The sequence below is a fragment of the Danio aesculapii genome, chromosome 3, assembly GCF_903798145.1.
Source record: "Danio aesculapii chromosome 3, fDanAes4.1, whole genome shotgun sequence".
Taxonomy (NCBI): Eukaryota; Metazoa; Chordata; class Actinopteri; order Cypriniformes; family Danionidae; genus Danio; species Danio aesculapii.
This window is the reverse complement of record NC_079437.1, coordinates 8,717,238-8,743,536: the sequence shown is the minus strand read 5'-3', so window position 1 is coordinate 8,743,536 and position 26,299 is coordinate 8,717,238. Positions and strand designations below refer to the sequence as shown.

At 37.2% G+C, this 26,299-nt stretch overlaps 2 protein-coding genes across 3 annotated transcripts in view; both read right to left on the bottom strand.

The window, feature by feature from the left end:
• Positions 1 to 298: 298 nt before the first annotated feature.
• LOC130220845 (uncharacterized) lies at positions 299 to 22,065 on the bottom strand. 2 transcript variants are annotated; one of them, XM_056453092.1, is made up of 14 exons: positions 21,345 to 22,065; positions 19,606 to 19,953; positions 18,864 to 18,950; positions 17,020 to 17,112; positions 16,754 to 16,828; positions 15,734 to 15,847; positions 14,795 to 14,929; positions 14,538 to 14,621; positions 13,370 to 13,468; positions 12,705 to 12,794; positions 9,485 to 9,580; positions 9,101 to 9,199; positions 863 to 891; positions 299 to 714 (listed from the first exon to the last, which is right to left on the bottom strand). In XM_056453092.1, exons 2-14 carry the CDS (start codon positions 19,946 to 19,948, stop codon positions 592 to 594), a joined length of 1,467 nt encoding a protein of 488 aa, XP_056309067.1. In that variant the 5' UTR covers positions 19,949 to 19,953; positions 21,345 to 22,065; the 3' UTR covers positions 299 to 591. The 2 variants fall into 2 exon arrangements, with proteins under 2 accessions (XP_056309067.1, XP_056309066.1); XM_056453091.1 differs by lacking the exon at positions 21,345 to 22,065 and having other exon boundaries at positions 19,606 to 21,054.
• The window catches only part of LOC130217119 (butyrophilin-like protein 2), a 21,599-nt gene continuing 16,636 nt past the window's right edge, over positions 21,337 to 26,299 (bottom strand). Inside the window, exons 6-7 of the mRNA XM_056449153.1 lie at positions 21,794 to 22,069; positions 21,337 to 21,344 (exon numbers count right to left, since the gene is read on the bottom strand). Of these exons, the coding sequence (XP_056305128.1) occupies positions 21,337 to 21,344; positions 21,794 to 22,069 (284 nt within the window). The remainder of the gene's footprint in view (positions 21,345 to 21,793; positions 22,070 to 26,299) is intronic.

Sequence of the window (26,299 nt, the reverse complement as noted above, 5' to 3'; positions counted from 1 at the left end):
AAAAGATGTGCGGGTTTTCTCTGATTTTGTTTTCTGTTTTTTTTTCTGTCCAATTCATTTTTTTTATTCCCATCAAGTTTATTTTTAAACCCTTTTTTCTTCACATTTTACAAATGTTCTCATTTTAGAATCAGTTTAAGCAAATTTCATACGCACTGATAGTGGCACCTGCTGGTTGAGATTGGTACACATGATAATAATTAATCGGCCATTTATTTACTCTCTCTCTCTCTCTCTCTCTCTCTCTCTCTCTCTCTCTCTCTCTCCCCCCCCCCCCCCCCCCCCCTCTTTTCTCTCTCGCTCAGTCGGTAACAAAGTTGGATCTCTATTTTAAACGAACAAATAAACCTGTTATATAAAAAGCAATCTCTTCAACCCTGGCAATTCCACTACAGGAAAACAGTTACTGTATATTACCAACAAATAATGTAATCTTACAAAGCTTCATTATTTTAAATGATCACATGAACATTTTCATTTTATTTTATTTTTACAATTCAAACTGTATTAAAGCAGTTTTGCAGAAAAGTGTGCTTTGAGATCTTGTGCAGCGTGCAGAAAAAAAAAATCTGGAAAAATCCCATTCTCCCATCATTGATCTTTTTGTGTTTTCCCTGAATCAAGCAGATTTTCCTCCTGATATTCAGCATTCAGCTTAGTCAGTTGTGATCCTGTTGTGTTTAGCTTTTGAGTTTCTTTAGAGTTCACCCTTTTCTGCATTGAGTGGGAAAAATGTGATTAAAACAATATTTATGCAGCAGCCTCTTGCCTTTTAAGAATGATGTAATAAAAGACAAAAATATACAGTGCTAATGCAGGGACTATTCTCTCAAATCAATGCAGTTTTATAAATAATACATACCTGAAAAAACTGCAGACACTTCACAACACCTAATACATTAGAAAAGAGAGAGAGAATATATTAGTGGACCTGATGGATCTAATCTTTCTTGGCTGGAACTGACAGCGCTGCTCTTTAGTGGATCATACTTGAAGTTACATTTATAATAAACTGAGCAGAATCAATGTTAATTTAGCTAGAACTACTCCAGCAATTTGAAATATTATGGCGTTCTCTTTTCTTCATCTTTGTTAAGCTACTTTGACACAATATGCACTGTAAAAAGAGCTACAGGAGCGATAATGAACTGAACTGAATTTTGTAATATAATTAAAGAACTACTTCTTCATCTTCAATGACTTAAGCGACATTTAATATTAATAGCCACATGGATCATTCTGAATTATTTCAATGTGCCCCAGTTAGTCAAACACACTTTCCTATTTCTTCACTTTCTAAATTGTACTACTTTTCACGCAAACTCACTTTTGTAGTTACAATTTATTTAATTCTAGATCAGGGGTCGGGAACCTTTTCAGCAAAGAGCCATTTCTGATTTTTTTGGCAATTGCATTTTTTAAAGAGTCATTGGGGTGTACATACATCTATATATATGCAGAGTTCAGATGCAAAAACCTTTAAATGCCATCTGAAATTTTATACTAAAATGTAGCATTTTTCTAAGCCTCCTATGTTTAAGTATTTCGCTTTAAAGGCAATGAAAACTACTTATTCGTCACTATAAAAGTAAAATTTCTGAGCCTACACACAAGAGTCAAAGAAAACTGCGAAATTTAGAAGAAAATATCAAACAGCATTCAGAGGTTTTTGCATGTAAACTCTTCATAAACATAAATAAAGTTGAAGTCAGAATTATTAGCTCCCCTGTTTATTTTTTCTGTTTAATGGAAAGCAGATTTTTTCAGCACATTTCTAAACATAATAGTTTTAATAACTAATTTCTATTAACTGATTTATTTTATCTTTGCCATGATGACAGTAAATAATATTTCACTAGATATTGTTCAAAACACTTCTATACAGCTTAAAGTGACATTTAAAGGCTTAACTAGGTTAATTAGGTTAACTAGGCAGGTTAAGATAATTAGGCAAGTTATTGTATAACGATGGTTTATTCTGTAGAATATCAGAAAAGAAATAGCTTAAAGGGGCTAATACTTTTGACCTTAAAATGGTGTTTAAAAAATTAAAAACTGCTTTTATTCTAGCCAAAATAAAACAAATAAGACTTTCTCCAGAAAAAAAAAATATTATCAGACATACTGTAAGAATACTGTCCATACTGTCCTTGTTCTGTTAAACATAATTTCAACTATATAAATATATATATATATATATATATATATATATGAACAAAACCTGTAATTATGTCCTTGCACAACTCAAAAATAAACAAAAATGAAGCATCACTGTCACCAACTCGGTCCCAATAAATCCCCTCATTGGCCAGCAGAGGTCGCTCTCCCCGGACTATTAACACTACATCCCCCAGAAGCCCCGTATCTGTCACTGATTGCGCTGCACCTGACTTTGATCACACACACACCCTTATAAGCAGCTTGCACGCTCACTTCATTGCGAAGTCTTGTTTGCCCTGTCAACATTTCTGAGCGTTATTTCCTTGTACTCTGTTTGATCTCTCGTTGCCGACCCAGACTGCTCTAGACCTTGTTCTCCTCGCTGCCAGCCCCGACCTATGCCTGTTATACCGACCAACGAATGCTTGCCGCCTGCCTTCCTACTTATGCCTGTCATTCATGTGAGTGTCTTGAATATCACTTATTGGTGGTTTCTGTTTCACTTGTGTTTAATAAATACACTGCAAATGGATCCCTCTGCATCAGCCTCCTCATTACAGAAGACTTCGCCAAACATGGATCCAGCAGCCATGCAAGCTTTAACCACGGAAATCACAGCACAAGCTCAAGTGCTCGCTACACATCAACAACAACTCTCCCACCTCACTCACCTTACCGAGGAGCTCGTAAAGGCTCTCCAAGGATTGAATATCACTTCGCCTGCACCATCCCCCGCCGTATCTCTCCCGACTAACCCACCACCAGGTACCGCATGCAATGTTGCCAGCCCACGTCTGGCACTTCCGGAAAAATTTAACGGCGATCCCACGAAGTGCAAAGGTTTTCTGCTACAATGCAAGCTGTTTATCACTCAACAACCTCACCTGTTCACTGACGAGCATAGTAAGATTGCATTTGTATGTTCTCTACTCTCGGAAAAAGCCCTCGATTGGGCCACCGCCATCTGGCCCGATTCTGTTCCCACGTTCACCACATTCAAGGATTTTCTACAAAGATTTTGTGTGGTATTTGATCACCCAGAGGGAGGAAAACACGCTGGAGAGGAATTGTTAACTTTACAACAGGGTAATCAACCAGCATCTGAATTCGCTCTACATTTCCGCACTTTAGCGGCACAAACCGGGTGGACAGATGATCCCTTAAAAACCCTCTATAGGAAAGCTCTGAATTCTGAACTACAGACCGAACTGGCTTGTCGGGATGATGGAAAATCTCTAGATCAACTAATTGAATTATCCATTCGTCTGGACAATTTACTCCGCACACGGAAACCACTACAGGCATGTTCAATCAATCACACACACAATATACCCACTTCACCCCATGTCATGAATGAGCCCATGCAGATCGGTCGTACTCAACTGTCCTCTGAAGAACGGGAGAGACGCTTTACACATAACCTCTGCCTATACTGTGGCAGACCTGGTCACGTAAAAGCCCAATGCCCCGTCAGACCACCTCAAAAGTTCTTGTCGGTGAGTTCAACTATTTTTTCAATCAACAATAAGAATTTTGAAATACCCATAACCTTATACACTAACGAAATTCCCATTTATGACTCTGCTATGGTGGATTCTGGTGCAGCTGGTAACTTCATGGATCACAAGTTCGCTATAAGGAATGCTATACCACTAATCTTATGTAATTCTCCATTGACAGTCACGGCGGTAGACGGACGCCCTCTAGGAGAGGGTACTGTACGTTACATCACCACCAAACTCTCTCTCAAGACGGGCTGGCTTCATAAAGAAACTATCAACTTCCACATCATCGATTCTCCTCAACAACCAATAATACTCGGACTACCCTGGCTTCAGGATCACAATCCCCGCATTTCATGGAAGGAGGGTGAGATAGAAAGATGGAGTGATGAATGTTTAAAAAAATGCTTGTCATCTGTGGTCCCAATCCAGTTAAATGCCATCTCAAGTTCTATCGACTCACTCACAACCCCAAATCTCCCTTCTATTTATTCCGATTTATCAGAAGCATTTAACAAACAGAAAGCCACGGAACTACCTCCCCACCGTGAGTATGATTGTTCCATTGAACTGTTACCTGGCACTGCGCCCCCTCGCGGGAGAATCTTCCCTCTGTCTCAAACAGAGACCGAGACCATGAGATCATACATTCAAGAAGAGTTGAAAAAAGGGTTCATACGTCCTTCCACATCACCAGCATCCGCCGGATTCTTTTTTGTGGGGAAGAAGGATGGTGGGTTACGCCCTTGTATTGACTACAGAGGTTTAAATGAAATCACAGTGAAGTATCGTTACCCACTACCTTTGGTTCCAACAGCTCTAGAACAATTACGGTCAGCCCAATACTTCACCAAGCTAGATCTACGAAATGCGTACAACCTCATTAGAATAAGGGGCGGAGACGAGTGGAAAACGGCGTTTTCTACAGCCAATGGGCACTATGAATATCTAGTGATGCCCTTCGGACTAGCAAATAGTCCTTCTGTATTCCAAGTCTTTGTCAACGAGATATTCAGAGATATGCTAAACCAATGGGTGATTGTCTACATTGATGATATCTTAATATATTCAGATTCACTAGAAGAACATACTAAACATGTAAGAGCAGTATTGGAGAAACTAATTGAGAATAAACTCTACGCCAAACTAGAGAAATGTGAATTCCACAAAACATCCATTTCATTCTTAGGATATGTGATCGGAACAGAGGGCGTGGCTATGGACGAGAGCAAGGTTAATGCGGTACTCAATTGGCCGAAACCAAAGACACTGAAAGAACTACAAAGATTCCTGGGATTTGCTAATTTTTACAGACGCTTCATTAGAAATTTTAGTACTGTAGCAGCACCTCTCACTACTCTCGTCAGAGGAGGACAGAAACAAATTCACTGGAATAATGCAGCAGATCACGCTTTCACCAAGCTCAAGACACGTTTCTCCACAGCACCCATTCTCTGTCATCCTAATCCTAATTTACCCTTCATTGTAGAGATCGACGCATCCAACACAGGCATCGGGGCAATATTATCTCAGAGACAAGGAGACCCAGCCAAACTTCACCCATGTGCATTCTTTTCGCGCAAACTTAACTCGGCCGAATGCAATTATGATGTGGGGAATCGAGAGCTACTGGCTATGAAAGCTGCGATGGAGGAGTGGAGACACTGGTTGGAGGGAGCTAAACATAAATTCACTGTCATCACGGATCATAAGAATCTGGAATACATCCGCTCTGCAAAGAGACTCAACCCCCGTCAAGCAAGATGGGCATTATTCTTCACCCGCTTTGACTTTTCTGTCACGTACATTCCAGGCTCTAGAAACATTAAAGCGGATGCGTTATCACGTCTATGCGAGGAAAACCCAATGGAGGATAGGGATCAACCTATTCTAAAGGAATCTCTCATCTTGGCTCCCATAACATGGGATGTAGAAACCGAAATTTCTCAGGCAGTAATGAATCAACAAACCCCTCGGGATTGCCCTGTAGGAAAGACTTTTGTTCCCCCTGTGATGCGAGAAAAATTAATTCAACAAATACATTCCAATCCCAGCTCCGGTCATCCAGGTATAAACGGCACCCTTGATCTCATTCAGAACCGTTACTGGTGGTCCACTATGCGGAGCGACACCATAAAATTTATCAACAAATGTACTCTTTGTAATATGCACAAACATTCACATCATCGACCAGCAGGATTATTACAACCACTACCCATCCCACAACGACCCTGGTCTCACATAGCTATCGATTTCATCACAGATCTTCCACCCTCTCAAGGTAAAACCACTATTCTAACCATAATTGACAGATTCTCAAAAGCCTGCAGACTCATACCCATTGCCAAACTACCCACTGCTCTGGAAACAGCAGAACTAATTTGCAATCATGTATTTCGGTTCTATGGTATGCCAGAAGATATTGTCTCGGATCGGGGACCACAGTTCACATCCAGGGTATGGTCAGCATTCTTTAAAAGCCTTAACATCAACGTCAGTCTAACCTCCGGTTATCACCCACAGTCCAATGGCCAAACGGAACGTCTGAATCAAGAAATAACCCGTTTTCTACGTACATACTGTCATCAGAATCAGGAGGATTGGAGCAGATTCCTTATATGGGCGGAATACGCACAAAATTCGATTAGGAAAACTGCTACGGGCATAACTCCCTTTCAATGTACATTAGGTTTTTAACCACCACTATTTCCCTGGTCTGGAGAACCCACCGAACTTCCAGCCGTTAATGACTGGCTTCAACGCAGCGAGGACATGTGGAACTCTGCTCACACCCACTTATCACGAGCCATACGACGCTTCAAGGAACAGGCCGATCGTCGGCGTCGCCAAAATCCAGAATACTCTCCAGGGCAATGGGTCTGGCTATCTACCCGTGATCTTCGTCTCAAACTCCCATGCAAGAAACTCAGTCCCAGGTACGTGGGCCCATTCAGAATAGAAAGACAAATAACCCCTGTTTCCTATCGTCTTACCCTACCTAACCACTATCGTATTTCTCCCACTTTTCATGTATCCCTGTTAAAACCGGCTGCTGGTCCAACTGAGGTGGAGAGGGAGTTGGCAGTTGGTGAACAGGGACCAGCACCCATCATCATTGACAACGAGGAGGCGTATCAAGTTCACGACATTCTGAGATCCAGACGCCGGGGTGGAAACCTACAATATCTGGTTGACTGGGAGGGGTACGGTCCGGAAGAACGGTCCTGGATCAATAGAGCTGACATTCTTGATCCCAACTTATTGAGAGAATTTCACCAACGTCATCCGGAGATGCCGGCCCCTCGCCCACGTGGAAGACCCCGGCGCCGTTTGCCTCCTCGCGTCAGGAGCCGCTCGCAGGAAGGGGGTTCTGTCACCAACTCGGTCCCAATAAATCCCCTCATTGGCCAGCAGAGGTCGCTCTCCCCGGACTATTAACACTACATCCCCCAGAAGCCCCGTATCTGTCACTGATTGCGCTGCACCTGACTTTGATCACACACACACCCTTATAAGCAGCTTGCACGCTCACTTCATTGCGAAGTCTTGTTTGCCCTGTCAACATTTCTGAGCGTTATTTCCTTGTACTCTGTTTGATCTCTCGTTGCCGACCCAGACTGCTCTAGACCTTGTTCTCCTCGCTGCCAGCCCCGACCTATGCCTGTTATACCGACCAACGAATGCTTGCCGCCTGCCTTCCTACTTATGCCTGTCATTCATGTGAGTGTCTTGAATATCACTTATTGGTGGTTTCTGTTTCACTTGTGTTTAATAAATACACTGCAAATGGATCCCTCTGCATCAGCCTCCTCATTACAATCACGTTGAACAAGTTCATGTATGGACAGAGGACAATTTATAGATTTTTTTCTTTTCGCCATCATCACTCATGAATGTTGTTGGAATTTACGTGCGTGAGGTTACCATAGAAATGTAAGTTACATGCCCTTTATTCGTGTCGCAATTCAAGTTAATCCACAGCCCCACACACGAGCATTGGGTAAAACATTCGTTTGTTGTAAAAGTTCTTATTCATTTTGCTGTCCAAAAAAACAAAAACAATAAAAAGGTGACTGAAATTGTATTTTCAATACAAAACTGATTTCTAGTGACAGTTATAACTTTTTAAAACTTAAAAATATTATTAAAGGGATACAGCTGGAGAGCCACATATTTTTGGTCAAAGATCCACATGTAGCTGCCGAGCCATAGGTTCCCTACCACTGTTCTAGATTGTGTACATACTTCATTTCTGCATATATGTTTGAACAGCCTTGCTCACTTTTGCATTCTAAATTATTTAATACCTTCAGTATACAATATTTATATTGCTGAATTGTCGCATGATGCATTTTATTTCATTTTTTTAGACAAATTCCTAGAACTGAAAAGAGTTTATGCCAATTCTTTGCTGTACTCATCATTATGTTATACCTTCTATTCTGACCTGTTATTAGTCTTATTTGACAATCGTTTTTAAATTAATAACTGCTGTCATTAATATCCGAGACGAAAATTGTAGCCACTTGTTCCACTCTTGTCCACAACTTCCACATCGTCTATGGCGATGCAGTGGAAAATGGGTGGATATAATTGGTAAAGGGTACGATGGGGGCTTGTCTCTCTGCAGTTCAGCTGTATTCTTGGGAATCTGTCAAGAGAATCTTGACAGAAGGTTTGAGGTTTGGAGAACCCTGGCATTTCAGCAGCCATATCTGTCCACATGGTTTCCTTAGGGCCTTAGTCCCACCCTGCACCAGACTACTGTCAAAGTCTTGCAGTGGTTGAAGACCAGGTTTTGCTTAGGCTCGGAACACCACAGCATATGAGCAATCAGTTTCAACAATTCACAGTTCTGTTTGGTAATGTCATGAAGTCTCTTCCCAATATCATGTCAGCTGGGAGATTACTGACTACTGGAACATTCAAAGACACTGGATCATGAATGCCCACAAGTCCTTTGGCTTTTTTATACCTCTTTATATTTCCATGGACAAATTGGGCTTCAGTGGTGGTGGCAAAGTCAACATTAGATTTCATTCATTCATTCATTTTTCCCTTTATTCATCTGGGGTCACAACAGCAGAACGAACCGCCAACTTATCCAGCATATGTTTTACGCAGCGCATGCCCTTCCAGCTGCAACCCAGTACTGGGAAACATCCATACACACTCATTCACACTCATATAAATCAGCCAATTTAGTTTATTCAATTCACCTACCTACACTACTCAACGCTACCAAGCCACAGAGTTCATGTGCGTCAGCTCCGGCATCATCCATGGCAAAGGGTATGTGACTGTTTATCCGTGTGCATTTGATGCAGAAATATAAATCAGGCTTTACCATGTGTGTCTGTGTGTGTGTAAATGTGAGTGCAGAGATGGTGGACAGAAGCTTCACTTCTTCACATAAGAGCACAATTCTTTATACTCACTAGACGGAAATAATCCAGAAATCAGCAGAGATATGGCAAAGACACATTCAGAAGGGAAGACAATGAATCGTAGATCTTCCAGCATACGATCACCATTCACTGACAAAAGTGGAAGACGTATTTATTTTATAATATTTCGTACTTTATCATCATCAACGACTTGATTAATTAACGCTACTGTGATTAATTCAGCACAAAATAGCTTGATGAATTTGAGTAGGTGACTTTTACCTCTGTCACTGTTTTTTCTACTTTTAATCACTGATAGTTACCATTGTTAAATGAATACATGTTTATAACATACTAAAACATTTCCTATGACATTTTCTCAAGGTAAGTGTATAAAATATTGAATGTATTAAAGAGCATGGTGTGTCCACTCACCTGTTTTCAGTATGACTTCAGTCATCAGAGTAACAGAGTTCAGTAAAACAATACCAACTGATCCAAACACATAGACAGCAACAGCACGATGGAAAACTGTAATGCAAGATTAGACATTTATTAACAAGTTCCAACAACAATGCAAAATTACTGCATCATTCATTTTTAGACCAGCAATATATTAATTGTATATTTAATAGTCATATTAAATAGGCTACACTGAAAACAGCCAAAAGATATACTCAAACATTATTTTTCAATATATAGACAGTTATTTTGTTTGAATTAATTAAGGACACTGTTGTAAGTAAGTACTGTGTATTTATATAGCGCATTTATCTTGTATGGCCATACACCCAAAGTACTTCACAGTCATGAAGGAGGTCTCTCCACTCCACCACCAGTGTGCAGCATCCACTTGGATGATGCGACGGCAGCCACAGGACAACGTCACCAATGCGTTCATCACACACCAGCTATAGGTGAGGTGGAGAGACAGTGATGGAGCCAAATTGATGGATGGGGATGATAGGGAGGCCATGATTGTAAGGGCCGATTGAGGGAATTTGGCCAGGACACCGGGATTACGCCCCTACTCTTTACAAGAAGTGCCATGGGATTTTTAATGACCACAGAGAGTCAGGACCGCGGTTTAACGTCTCATCCGAAAGACGGCGCCCACTGACAGTATTGTGTCCCCTTCAATATACTGGGACATTAGGACTCAAACAGACCACAGGTTGAGCACCCCCTGCTGGTCTCAATAACACCACTTCCAACAGCAACCTAGCTTTCCCATGTGGTCTCCCATCCAGGTACTGACCAGGCTCTGCCCTTCTTAGCTTCAGCGAGTAACAGGTCTTGGGCTGCAGGGTGATATGGCTGTGGCACTGTGTTTTGGAGATGCCTTATAGCACAATCTGAAGCTTTTCAAAGTTTCCATGATTCATTATTTTCCAGTTTATATCAAAGCTGCTTTGAGGCAGTGTGTTTTGTAAAGCGCTACACAAATAAAAGTGACCTAATGGCTCGTTTCCACTAACTGGTACGGTACGGTTCGGTTTGGTACGGGTCACCTTTATCAGGCTTGCGTTTCCATTAACAAGGGTACCCTTTTGGTGGGCGTGGTGTATGACAGAAAGTTTCAGTCGACGTCATTCTCGCTCGAGGAAACGTCTACAATAAAGCTGAACAGGTCGCTCACATATCATATGAGAAGCACTTCTCACAAAACAGATGCTTCATACACATAAATACTTGTGTAGAAATATTTATCACTAACTTTTCAATGAACACGAGTTGATTATAACTGCAGATCAATGATAGAGCGAAACAGCCTACTGTACCGTCTGTAATTATATTAAATAACTAAATAAATGAACATATATAAACACATACAGCCCCTTACAGTCTCCGATATGTTACCAACTACAGAAGAACTACACACAACAGACATTTCGTCCGTATTTAGGTTCAAAACAACACAAAATATAGCCTACAGTCAGTGAAAACCTCTCATCTGTGTCTGTAATCTTCAGCGGCACATGCAGCCTCTGTTAGAGAGTAATTCTGTCATTCTGAGTTCATATTAGTTCAAAAGTTGAAGATAATAAGTTAGTTATACATGGCATTTTGTTCATGTTTGCTGAAAAATAATGTGCTCCTTTTTTTCCGGCTTCTCCTTTGTTTCTTCGCGCTTCACTCTCGCGTTTGTCAGTGTCTGACAGGATCGGGTTTCAAAAGCACGTCAATAATCAAGCGCAGGTTATTATCATCAGCTCAAGAAGTTTGTTATTTTAGATATAATGTTAGACGCGCGCGAGCGCAAGGAAGAAAGCGAAACCGCTCGCACCTCAGACTGCCTCGTAAAAAACTACGGGGCAGAGGGTAAATCTGCTCTTCTTCTTGGCTTTGTGGCTGTTTATCAAGACGACGACAAGGTTTGTTTGAGCCCGGGTCGACCATGGCTCGTTATTATAGGTATAAATAATTCCGCTGTAATGTCTCGGCTCGTCGGCTGTGTATTTCAAACATGGCAGTTATTTTGTTTTCATTCTGGCTTGTTGCGTAAGCGAATGATGCCTCTCTGTAAACCAGCTGTGCGTGTGGCTCCGCCTTTTGGTACCCTTTCTCGTGTTTGGTACCCTTTCGAAAGGGTGTCGAAAAAGTGGTACTGTACGGTACGCTTTTTGACAGTGAAAACGGCCATAAAAGCGTACCAAACCGAACCGTACCGTACCATACCACTCAGTGGAAACGGGCCATAAGTGGATCGTTTTAATGTTTAATTTCTTAAAACCAATTGTATTTAGTCTGCATGGTGTACGTAATGATTGATTTCAGTTTTTTGTCTACAGCTAAAAATATCAACTTTACCACTTATACCTTTTTTTAATTGCTATTATGCAAACTAATCATGAAGTCTATAAAATATGTGACCCTGGACCACAAAACCAGTCTTTTGTGCATGTGTATATTTTTAATAGGCAAAAATACATTGCATGTGTCAAAATTACAGAATTTTTTAATGCCAAAACATCATTTGAATGTTAAGAAGTCATTGCTAAATTTCTACTGTAAATATATTAGCACATAATTGTTGTTTAGTAATACTGTATGCATGGCTAAGAACTTAATTTCTAACCTTCAAGGAAATCTTTTCAAATTTTAGATTTTTTTTTTTTGAAGCCTCAGATTCCAGTTATTCAATCCGTCACCTTAGATTTTTAAGGTTCTATCTGACATTTTTGTCCAAATTGAGTTATTGACATATTCTTACAAAATGACAACTTATTTACATTATGGGATGTTTTTTCATAAGTTGTTTACATTTTAAGACTTTATATTCAAAAAACATATGTTACACACACATTGTTTGCTATGGAATGCAAAAACTTTAAAGCTCAATATCTCAAAATCATTCAGAACGCAGACAGAACCTTATAATTCCAAGGTGATGAAATAGTTGTGTCTCAGTCAAGTATTGAATACCCTCCTGACAAAGACATCCAACTATAAAAAACATATTCATTTAGATTTTAGGTGATGTAAAATCTCTATTAAAAATTCCCCCAAAACATAACACTTAAAGAATAACTAGTTTTGTGGTCCAGGGTCACATATTACGAGTCCCACAATGTTTAATTTAATCAACCACTTTATGTTGTACTGATGCAGCTTAAACACACAGAAGCATCAAAGTAGAAGATCAATACTTTACCATTGTCAAAATCAAGAAAATATACAGTAAACTTCATAATGGCCCAGAGGATTTGGAGAAATAGCATTACACAGGCCCATCCAATGGCATCTGTACAATTAAAAAAAAGGTAAAATAAAACATCACTTTAATAGATACGGTAACTTCTGACTGGACACTTAAAGAGAAGTTAATACACTCCACCACGAAAAAAAAAAAAAAAAAAAAACAACTTTGTAGGACAGTTTCTTAATCAGAGAAACACTGAGCCCTAGTGGTTTCGTATTGAAAATGCATGCACTCTGTCTCATTAAAAAATAACTAAATATATAAATAAAGAAGGTTGTTAAACCCCCGGACTATAAATAATAAGCCAGATCCTTCAGTAAAGTAGCAAATTTTTTATTTTTATTTTTTTAAATAAATAAATAAATAAATTAGAATGTGAGCCTACTTTAAGTCAGAAATTAATGTTCTGCTTGAAAATCCGTAAAGGTCTACAATATAAATGTAATAAATAAAAGTTTATGATGCATGTATGTTTGATTAGCCTCTAATTTCAAATGCAGTCATTTGAATAATATGCATCAAAATTGGTTCATTTGCGCTCTATATACGGGGAGGGGGAGGAAGAGTATCCAATAATTTGAGGCTAATCCAAACTAAAATGAAAACTTTCAGGGTACCTGTTTTATGTTCCAGTGTCAATATGTAAAGGCCGATCATTGCTGCATTAATCACTAATATGAAGATTAACATCACAGTTCTCATAATTGATTCAGAACCTGAAAAGATGAAACATGTAAAAAGGTTTTCACGCACAACACTTTTATAATAGCAGAAATTTAAGAGCTGATCAGGAGTTAAACTTGAGTGACAAAAGAAAACAGATCAGAAAACACAGAACAGAACAAACATCTGAACACAGATCATTATGATTCAAATCACTGAACAATCAAATGATTTGTTTCTCCAGGGGATTAAACTCTTGACAGATGTGCAAATGATGATTTTATTTACTATAGATTCATTTATTTATTTTGACCACCAGTGATATTCATATTACTATATTACTGATTCAGGCAACTTTATTAAAAAAAAAAAATAACTTAATTCCTATATGTTGTCCCAACACACACACACACATATATATACATTTAGCCCCTTTAAGCTTTTAAGCATTATAGCCCCTTTAAGCAAATTTTCTTTTCGATAGTCTACAGAACAAACCATCATTATACAATAACTTGCCTAATTATCCTAACCTGCCTAGTTAACCTAATTAAGCCTTTAAAAAAAAATAAATAAATAAATAAAAAAAAATAAATAAATAAAAAAAACATTACTACTGCTTTGCTTCTTAGACTTTACACACCTGAAACTTGTCTATAGCACTTATTCACTGCTGCTCTTATAGTTGTGTAAATTGCTTCCTTGTCCTCATTTGTAAGTCGCTTTGGATAAAAGCATCTGCTAAATGACTAAATGTAAATGTAAAATGACTAAATGTAAATGTCACTTTAAGCTGTATAGAAGTGTCTTGAAAAATATCTAGTCAAATATTATTTACTGTCATCATGACAAAGATAAAATAAATCAGTTATTAGAAATGAGTTATTAAAACTATTGTGTTTAGAAATGTGTTGAAAAAAATCTGCTTTCCATTAAACAGAAACATCACAGGGTGGCTAATAATTCAGGGGGGCTAAAACTTCTGACTTTATCTATATGTATATATAAATATATAAATGTGTATGTGTATATGTATATATATGTGTATGTTTGTTTTTTTTGTATTTTACAGATAAATTATTAAATGGAAACAACGCATTTCAGAAATGATCAAATACTTACAGTTGAGTCTATCATAGCATCTGAAAAACCATGTGTCGTTCGTCATCATCATTAATAGTGGTAAAATGACAACAATGATGAATGCTAAAAGAAAAAACAGAGAGAGAATAATGTTGGAAATCAACAGAATAACTGAGCTGACTGTTTTAAGTTGTTTAATAAAGCAGTCTCAGTATTTTTAATACATGTTTAAATGTGTTGATCTGCACTACAAATAAAATGAACACAAACTCAAAACTCCATAAATGTGGACTCACCTCCACTGACAGATCCAAATGTGAAGAAGAGGAGGATGAATTGTAAGGTAGGCAGAATTTCAAAGATCATATCGGCCACAATGTCAAGCGTGTTAATTATCCGTCCACTTTTCTTTCCAATCTGTTTAGCTAAAACTGCATGAGAAATACTGTTTGATTACTTGATTTCAGTTTGAGTCAACATTATTCCAATAATAAAGGGAAAGACCACTTTAAAGACTTAAAGGGGACCTATTATGTAAAATTATTTTTATAAGGAGTTTAAACAGAGTTGTGTGGCAACAGTACAAATGTATTAATTGTATTTTTTATAATCACACTTGATAAAAACAGTTTCTGCAGAAACACTTTGATTGACATTCTCCCTTTGCATGTGTCATCAGATGGGGGAAAGCCCCACCCACTAGTGATAATCTCTCCCTCATTAGCATAGGAGGTTACACTCAGTTTTTGAATGTGCCTTTATGCTGAGACACAGGCATGTGTGGCTCCGCCCTCTTTTAAAAAGAGCACAATCTCAATTGAATTTAAAGCGACAGTCACCAAAATGCCACAATTAGGATCAAACCCTAAACGTTACCAAGAGTTAATAAACTGTATTTGTTGAGATATTTTAAGAGTTATATCCTGTAAAAAGGGTATACTATGTCCCCTTTAAAGCAGAAATTAACAAAGCTTTTTATTTATTTATTTTTTATTTTATAGAAGCATTGTATTTTTAAGACTAACAACCTTTTCAAAACATTTATATTATTCTAATTAAACACCAACCTACAAACTAGTGCCCTTTATCATTTTTTCCACACAGTAATGGCCATATGCACCAAACAATAAGAAAATATATGGTAAAATGTTCATGTTTAACAGCATTTTTAGTGTAATATTCAGTTAATAATCTTATAATTAGCATTCATTTAGTTGACTTCTAGAAATACTTACGGTAAACAATTTTGCTAAGGCAGCACAGAAAAACAACTGCAAACAGGACTATTATCATGTGTTTCTCAAACTCTGCATAATTCACAAGCTTTTCAAAAGCTGTTGTAAAAAGAGCTGAAAGAAAGAAGATTAAAAAATTAAACACTGGCAAAATCTGAATACAAATCATAAAAAAACACTCTTGCCACTTAACTAATGTTTCTTTTAAGGTAAATCTTACTGCGCTGTACACTTACTATACATGTCTTACTATAGTATATTTTACTTACAGTACTATATAGTATAATATCTCTATGTTACAGTCTGAGATTCTTTTTTAAATTAGTTTCTAATATTGTAATCTGTTCACTGCTGTTATGAAACATTAAACAATAAAATGGTAAAGACAACTGGTGAAGTTATTTCCTCGCTGTTATGGCCACTGGCTTGTATAGCTTGGAACTTGTAGAGCTGCGCATCGATGGATTACTCTACAGTGTTTGGACTCTCAGCAGTGAATATTAAACCACACTGAACTGAACTTAACTGAACTTGAACTCTGAAAACTGATCTGACACTGTTTCAATTCACTATAATCTTCCATGTGAAGCTGCTTTGACACAATCTACATTGTAAAAGCGCTATACAAATAAAGGTGAATTGAATTAAAACATGTGAGTAGTAAATTGAAAGGTTTTAGTTTTGAAGTATTGTATTTGTGAATCTATGCTTCAGTGGAACAATTATATCAGTTATAAACAATTATATCAACAATTAAACAGTGGAATAATGTCAGTGTTTAATACTTATGAATAAATAAAATGATTAAATGAGTCAGTCCTGTAAACATACATAGATTTAACACTGAAAACATCCAGAATCTGCCATATTCGCATAAATCATCATTCATGTGCAGCCATTTAATCTTTATTTATTTGCCATGTTTTACATAAAGTACTGTTTCAGAAAGTACGGTACAGATTTTTTATATGTTTACTTGAACGTGTTCATGATGTTAGGAAATGTCTGACATTTGTTTACCTGTATAAATAACAATTGAGAGAGAAACATATTCAGCAACATAACTGTGTTTCAGAATCAATGTTTTAATGTTGCCTGTAACAGAGAAAATGTTATAATCACAAAATTATGCACAACATCAATATACTTCAGCACACACACTCAAGAAATGTATACATACACGTTTTAAATCATCTTTCTTTTGGTAAATCGCACAAAAACGACAATGTATGATAATTTGGACACTATAATTCATGTTCTGATCTCCTCTAATAAAGTAATCATACCTGTGAAGTTACTGATATATGGAGCCGCCCAGAGCAACAAAAGAGGCCTCAGAAAATAAAGAGCACAGCAAGAGACCGACTCATTCAGAGATCCTGAAACAAACAAACAAAAATAAATTTGAAGTCAGAATTATTAGCCCCCCTTTGATTTTTTATTCTTTTTTAAATATTTCCCAAATGATGTTTATAGAGCAAGGAAATTTTTACAGTATGTCTGATAATATTTTTTCTTCTGGAGATAGTCTTATTTGTTTTATTTCGGCTAGAATAAAAACAGTTTTTAATTTTTTAAGAATCATTTTAAGGACAATATTATTAGCCCCTTTAAGCTATACATTTTTTTAAGTCTACAGAACAAACCATCGTTATACAATAACTTGCCTAATTACCCTAACCTGCCTAGTTAACCTAATTAACCTAGTTAAGCCTTTAAATGTCACTTTAAGCTGTATAAAAGTGTCTTGAAAAATATCTAGTCAAATATTATTTACTGTCATCATGGCAAAGATAAAATATATCAGTTATTAGAAATGAGTTATTAAAACTATTATGTTTAGAAATGTGTTGGAAGAAATCGTCTCTTTATCAAACCGAAATTGGGGGCTAAATAAATAAACAGGGGGGCTAAAAATTCAGGGGGGCTAATAATTGAACAGAATGCCAGCAAAACAGAATAACAGAATGCAACTGTATATTAAATATGAATAATTCACTAAAATATTTTCTGATTTTACCCAACTCGCCTTCGCTGTACAACCGAACCAGCCATACTGTTACATACTTTTTGGTCTTGTTTGAAACTGTCTGATTTTTGGGGGAAAGTCTAGTGTTTTTAGATCCAAACCCCTTAACAGTACTGTTTGAAATCCTGCCAGAATAAGTTGAATTAAATTCATTACAGGCTGATAGTGTAGCCTTTGCAACTTTACTGGCTAGATGACTTATTCTAATGAATTGGAAGTCAGCAGCTCTACCTTGCTTTCGGCAATGGGTTTGTGATTTTAGAATGGAAAAGATTCAGTTCGCAATAAAACACAAGCCATAACAGTTCCAGAAAGTCTAGAGCCCTTTTCAAATTTTTTAAAGAGACACCTATATATATATATATTTTTTGGTATAATTATTTATGTTCATTCATTCATTTTCTTTATAGCTTAGTCTCTTTATTAATCTGGGGTCGCCACAGTGTAATGAACCGCCAACTTATCCAGCACATGTTTTATGCAGCGGATGCCCTTCCAGCTGCAATCCATCACTGGGAAACATCCATACACACTCATTCATACACATACACTACGGCCAGTTTAGCCTACCCAATACACCTTTACCACATGTTTTCGGACTTGTAGGGGAAACCAGAGCACCCAGAGAGTAGAACATGCAAACTCCACACACAAATGCCAACTGACCCAGCTGGGGCACGAACTACTGACCTTCTTGCTGTGAGGCGATCATGCTACCCACTGCACCACCGTGCATCCCTAATTATTTCTGTATTTATTTTATTCTTATTTATTATATTTTATTTTCCTTCTGTTTGTTTATTATTATTATTATTATTATTATTATTATTATTATTATTTTGTTAAATCTTAGGTGTGTATAATTGTATATATGTGGTATTTTAGCTTATTATTTCTATACTTATTTAGTGTGTAATCATGTAATAAAATATGTAATTTTTTAATGTCAGAACTAATGTTGGCACTGTAAAAATATAATGACATGCTATAATTATATAGGAAGAAAGCATTTCAGATTATACCATATCTTTGCATTTAATATTAAACATACTTGAATAAAAATAGAAAAGCAAAACTTGTAATTATAATTTGTACACTCACCGTCAGAAATACCCCACAAGGCAAAAGCACAGGACATGATCATATTTGGACAGATGACCAAAAACATCTGAAGATGGAAATATGCATCTAGGGAAAACATTCAAAATATTAATATTTAAATACACTGTGTCGCACTAATAGTGGCATTTTAATCAGCTTCATTTTAAAGATCAGATTAATAGATCAGGGCAAAGCAAAGCAAAAGGAAAGTATTGCACCACGTGGACAGCACGCAATGCTGTGCTTTTATTAAACCCATTCTTTAGTGCCATGTTTTGTGTTTTTAGAAGCAAAGACACATTTCTTGTACAGTATATGTGCCCTAACTCATGTTAGAGATAGGGGTCCAAGCACAGTGTCAGACAGATTTTGCGAATCCCCTAAATTTTGCTAGACTAGAAAAGTACCGCAAGTGCCGTGCCGCAATGGGAAGAAGAGAAAACGAGCTCCTGAAACACTGCTGTGGCAGTGGTGTGATATAAATGTCGACTCTCACTGCTAAGACAGTGATCTTCAGTGATATAATGTACATATGAGCTCCAGTGGGAGTGTTTACTGCTGCGGCAATGAGTAATGAGCAAGTATCAGTAGTAAAATGTAGATATGGAAGTGCTGTAGCAGTGATCTATGATGATAACCAGTGAAGAGACAGCAGAGCTACTGCACAATGAGATGCTTTGCAGGTATTTATTTACTGGAGCCTATATATGGAGCAGCTCATCTTTGGTGTGTGCTGACTTACCAAGCATTCCAACTTCCAGGTTTGTTTTAGCTGAAAATACAGTATTTTGCTCACTGTAAACTGTACATGTGTATTCTCCCTTATCTTCAGCTGTCAGATTGCTCAGACGGAGGGAGAAGTTTCCATGTTTAATCTGCTCAGTAAAGAAATAAGCTCTGTTTTGCTCATCTTCATCCAGTTCCTCTGGTTGACTCTCACCATCTTGATACAGATGAACCAGAGTCTCTGAGTCTGCTCTTCTCCATTCCACCTTCAGATCTGATAAGTCTTTATTACAGTAACAAGGCAAAATGACTGAAGATCCCAGTGGTACAACCAGAGGACCAGAGGGACTTTTTACCATGAACCCTAAAAAACAAAAATACACTTAAGTATTGTGAAATGAGTTCATGCAAATGAATGCATTTCTAAGCTTGTTTATGATTAAAATCTACGTGTGATCTTAAAATCATGCTTATGCCATCTTAAAAAAATAATTTATTTTATTAAGTCATGTTCAAAATGTCAGACTACAAAGAGCAATTATAAGAACATTCATTCATTCATTTTCTTTTCGGCTTAGTCCCTTTATTAATCTGGGGTCGCCACAGTGGAATGAACCGCCAACTATTCCAGCATATGTTTACACAGTGGATGCCCTTCCAGCTGCAACCTATCACTGGGAAACATCCATACACACTCATTCATACACATACACTACAGACAAATTAGCCTACCCAATTCACCTATAGCAAATGTCTTTGGACTTGTGGGGGCACAAGGGAAACCGGGGCACCTGGAGGAAAACCCACGCGAACACGGGGAGAACATGCAAACTACACACAGAAATGCCAACTGACCCAGCCGAGGCTCGAACCAGCGACCTTCTTGCTTCTTGCATTAATTCATTCATTTTCCTTTGATTTTGTCTCTGATTTATCAGGGGTCACCACAGCGGATTGAACTGACAACTATTCCAGCATATGTTTTACGCAGCAGATGCCCTTCCAGCCGCAACCCAGTACTGGGAAACACTCATACACTCTCACATTCACACACACTCTTACACTACGGTCAATTTTCTTCATCCAGTTCACCTATAGCGCATGTTTTGGACTGTGGGGGAAACCAGAGCACCAGGAGAATACCCACGCCAACACAGAGAGAACATGCAAACTCCACACAGAAATGCCAACTGGTCCAGCTGGGACTCGAACCAGCGACCATCTTGCTCTGAGGTGACTAACCACTGTGCCACCCCAAAACAAAAATTATTATATAAAAATGATATTTTGAAAATGGAAATGACATCAGAATTTAATTCAGAGCCACAGAGGAGTAGCTGTATAGTGCACAACGCTTCATTCAATAATGCAACACTGTCGGCGCCAATAGCCTAGTGGATAGTGCGTTGATAGATAGCACCGAGGTGCTCACGGCGACCTGAGTTTGATTTCTGGTTCGAGGTCCTTTGCCAACCCTTCCCCTATCTCTGCTCCCCATACTTTCCTGTCTGTATATCTCCACTGTCCTATCACAATAAAAAAGTGAACAAACCCTAAAAAAACTATGAAATACTGCAGTAGTTCACTTTTATTCACAATTTGCGTCTGGATTTACATTTTCAAAATACTTAGTTTTCTGTGATTTGTGAGCCTGTTACCTCATGGGGACCAATTAAACAAAAGTACCCACAAGGTTAAAATGTACTAGTGTTGCTACTTGTGGGGACATTTCCATTAAGTTATTTCCTCACTTACCTGCAAGAGATGAAGAGCGATCATATTCTACAGAAAACAAGAAAAATAATAACGCTATGATAAAAGTGGACAAAAACAGGTTCAATTGTGTTTCCTTATTATATCATTTATTTTAACTCTTTCCTTGCGAGTGTGTTTTCTCTTAATTGACAATAAATCGCATTAATGGCAGGAAAAGAGTTAATAACATTCAATTATCAATCAATTAGTTTAGCAATTATCCAACATGCACATGGTAATAATACCCATTTATGTTTTGTTTTTAATCAAACCAAACAAGTTAACAGACTGAGCCGCTGCATTTAATTTGCATTACATCATCACTTGCAATAATGAATGGTATCAAATTCATTTGGTCAAACAGTTATATAGTACTTCAACCATTTACTTACCCAGCTCCAAAATAACTTCAGTTGAAAATACACAGTTATGCTGACTGTAAACTCTACATCTGTATTCGTCAGCATCTTCAGTTCCCAGATTGTCCAGGCGGAGGGAGAAGTTTCCATGTTGAATCTCCTCAGTAAAGAAATGAGCTCTGCCATGATAATCCTGCTGCTGGACATCTGCTGGACTCTCACCATCTTGATACAGATGAACCAGTGTCTCTGAGTCTGACTCTAAGTCTGCTCTTCTCCACACTACCTTCAGATCCTTCACAGGTTTATCAACATAACAGGGCAAAACCACTGAAGATCCCAAAGGAACAAATGGTTGAATGATCCCTAAAAAAAAAAAAAAAAAAAAAATCAAAAGACCTTTTATTCACGATGTGAGAGAAATTAATGATTGAATGACTATTATTATTATTATTATTATTATTATTATTATTATTATTATTATTATTATTATTATCATCATCATCATCACTGTATGACTGTATGCATAACTGTCTTCCAATTGCTATTGAATACTTTTAAGTTGTAACTTTAATATGTACATTAAAAACAATAAAAGCTTTGACTTTTCTAGTCAATTTACTGCTAGTGATTGTTTAAAAGTTCATATAATTGTTTCAATTAACAAACTTTGTTGAAGCCTTCAGTGAATTAATGGGGTAGTTCACCAAAAAAATGAAACTCTGGGTGGGGTTGCACCAGCTGATCGTAACTTCTTTCTTAAACTGGAACATATGGCTCGTTTCCACTGACTGGGACAGTACGGTACGGTTCGGGTCGGTACGGGTCACCTTTATCAGGCTTGCGTTTCCACTAACAAGGGTACCCTTTTGGTGGGCGTGGGGTATGACAGAAAGTTTCAGTCGACGTCATTCTCGCTCGAGGAAATGTCTACAATAAAGCTGTACTGGTCGCTCACATATCATATGAGAAGCACTTCTCACAAAATAGATGCTTCATTCACATAAATACTTGTGTAGAAATGTTTATTACTAACTTTTCAATGAACATGAGTTGATTATAACTGCAGATCAATGATAGAGCGAAACAGCCTACTGTACCGTCTGTAATTATATTAAATAACTAAATAAATGAACATATATAAACACATACAGCCCCTTACAGTCTCCGATATGTTATCGACTACAGAAGAACTACACACAACAGACATTTCATCCGTATTTAGGTTCAAAACAACACAAAATATAGCCTACAGTCAGTGAAAACCTCTCATCTGTGTCTGTAATCTTCAGCAGCACATGTAGCCTCTGTTAGACAGTAATTCCATCATTCTGAGTTCATATTAGTCCAAAAGGTGAAGATAATAAGTTAGTTATACATGGCATTTTGTTCATGTTTGCTGAAAAAATAATGTGCTCCTTTTTTTCCGGCTTCTCCTTTGTTTCTTCGCGCTTCACTCTCACGTTTGTCAGTGTCTGACAGGATCGGGTTTCAAAAGCACGTCAATAATCAAACGCAGGTTATTATCATCAGCTCAAGAAGTTTGTTATTTTAGATATAGACGCTCGGCGAACGCAAAGAGGAAAGCAAAACCGGTCGCACTTCAGACTGCCTTGTAAAAAACTACGAGGCACAGGGTAGAGTCTGCTCTACTCCATGGCTTTGTGGCTGTTCATCAAGAAGACGACCAGGTTTGTTAGAGCTCAGATTCACCATGGCTCGTTATTATATACATGTGTGTATTTAAACTGGCGCTGTGTATATAAACATGGCGGTTTTTTGTTTTCATTCTGGCTTGTTGCGTAAGCGAATGACGTATCTCTGTAAACCAATAGCGTTCAGCTGCGCGTGTGGCTCCGCCTTTTGGTACCCTTTCTCGTGTTTGGTACCCTTTCGAAAGGGTGCTGAAAAAGTGGTACGGTACGGTTCGGTTCGGTACGCCTTTTGACATTGGAAACGGCCATAAAAGCGTACCAAACCAAACCGTACCGTACCACTCAGTGGAAACGGGCCATAAGCGTACCAAACCGAACCACTCAGTGGAAACGGGCCAATAAAGTCCACACCAGGGGCTTAGTAACTACTAGCTAGTTTGTAACTAAATTTGTTCTTACTTCAGTTGCACCACATGTTCTTAAGGCAAACTGTAGATAGTAGGTTGTAAGCTCACCGTAAAGTTATACTTAGTTGCATTGATTTATGTAATATCCAATAAAAAGCATTGCAATCGTTAAACTGCTAGACAATTCTGCAACTAATGCGCCTATATATATATATATATATATATATATATATATATATATAATATATATAAAACTGTCTTCTAAAAATTAAATGAAAAATTATATTTTTATAATACATGATTACATTAGAGTAAGTCACTATAGCAGATGACACACATAACGTGCATCTCGAGCCGTGAATGCACACTATATACAAATGAAGTTATCAAAACATTAGACTTGTTTTTTGTTTTATATCCTACACAAAAGAGAAAGGAACAGGGAGATGAAATGGGAGAAACTCCCATTTTAATTGATGGATACAATAAACACAAAAAAATTCTTGAAAGAAAATTCAACACTTCTTTCACAAACCGAAGAAAATGCGAGACTTGGGAGCTCCTCAATGTAAACTAATCTCTCTGTCATCTCTTTTCTATTGTTATTCATAGGGGGAGACTCCTTTAAATATTTAGTTGGAAGGTAGCGTAACGTTTAAGCTCAGTGCTGCAACACAAACATATTTAGTAGTGCGTACGTTGTGATTTACTCTCCCTTTAAGTCACAACTAGGCTTTGTTTTAATTCACAAACTGCTTATGCAACCGGCTCCAGGACCTCAAAACTAGCCATGCAGTTAGTAAAGTTTTGTTTTGGTTTTTGTCACTGAGGTGTGGAGATGACATGAATGCAGAATAAATATGCTTCCCTCTGATGTACAGTTTGTAAGAATGGACAATAGTTGGCCAAAATGCAACTATTTGAACAATATGTAATCTGAGAGTGAAAAAAAAAAATCTAGTTCCTGAGAAAGTCACCTTTAAAGTTGTGCAAATTAGGATACGTATTACCAGGACCACACGGAATCTGCGCGTGCAGAATTCAGCAGATTTTCCGCAGAATTCTGCAGATTTTTAGCCCATCATTAATTCTGTTTGTTTACATGAGTAAATGTGTGTAAATCTATATTTATTCAGTTTTTAAATTAGTTACAGTATTATTATTGACTCATATGAAAATGTTCATCTGATTTATGTACAACGCAGTTTGTACAGTAATATTTTCTGTCCTTTAGTAGAGATGATATATGAGAGACTTGCTTTGTTTACCAAATAAAGTGGATCTAATTGGATTTGCATTTTAAACATTAAATAAAAGTTTAAAAGGTGTTATTTTATATATTTTACATATTAAGATTTTAGTTATGAGACTCCCAAAATAATTCCTCACAAATCCGCAGATTTACCAAAATTCTCTGCAGAAATAGCAAAAAACGTCCGCAGATTTCGTCTGGCCCTACGTATTACTAAAATGTAAGTATTACATTATGACATTACAAAGTATATTTATGTAAGATGACCTTTACTTAATATTCAAAAATCTTTTGGGAAAAAAAATCTAGTATTTGATCATGCTAATGTCAAAAATAATATAATAAAAAATAAAATAATAAAAACAGAGTCACAAATGCACACAAGTTGTTCACAATCTGTTCATTACCAAAGCAAATCAGTAGTTTTTTTCTTTTTTTCTAAAAATGGACAGTAGTTTGATTTCTACTATTCTTATGGTGTTCAACAGGACAAAGAAGCACACAGGTTTGGAACAGCATGATGGGTAAATACAGTAGGCTTAACTACGGATGGAAGGAGTACTGGAAATTTATACTCAAGTGAGAATACTGTTATTGCTAAAATTATACTCAATTACAAGTAAAACTATTGTCAAACATGCTTAAGTAAATGTATATTTAAAAATATACTCCAAAAAGCATGAACACACGCCAAACATCCACTCTCTCTATGTATAGGGGAGAGCGGAGCACAAAGTAACACTTTTTTGGTTTTGCTCAAATAATGAACAAAGTAATAGGGTTAGACAAACCATATTTTTTTGCCAGCAACACACAATCCTCTCCTACAAATGAGCACTAAAATTATGATCACCGGACCTGTGGTTTCTGTGCAGTATTGCCAAAAGTGCCAGGAGTATAAATGTTACTATTTATATTTGCATTATTATCCATTTATCCATTATTATACAATGCATTTCTTTGCATTATTAGCAATAAAATACATTTTTTCTATTAAAACAATATTTACTATTAAAAAACATTTTTATTTAAAAAGTTCTCAACATTACACTCAAAATTCTAAAATTATTTAGTTAGTTTCATTGGTGTCCGACAGTGTGTGGCTTAATTGAAACCCTGTTACAACTAACCCCGCTGTGTCATGTTTTCCTCAAAACTAGCTAGCAGTCACAGTGTTACTTACATCTTTCAAAATGGTTTCATCTATTAGCCTAGAAGACGGTGATCACAACAATATAAGATTTTACATACATACTTACACTGATTTAAAATATATATATAT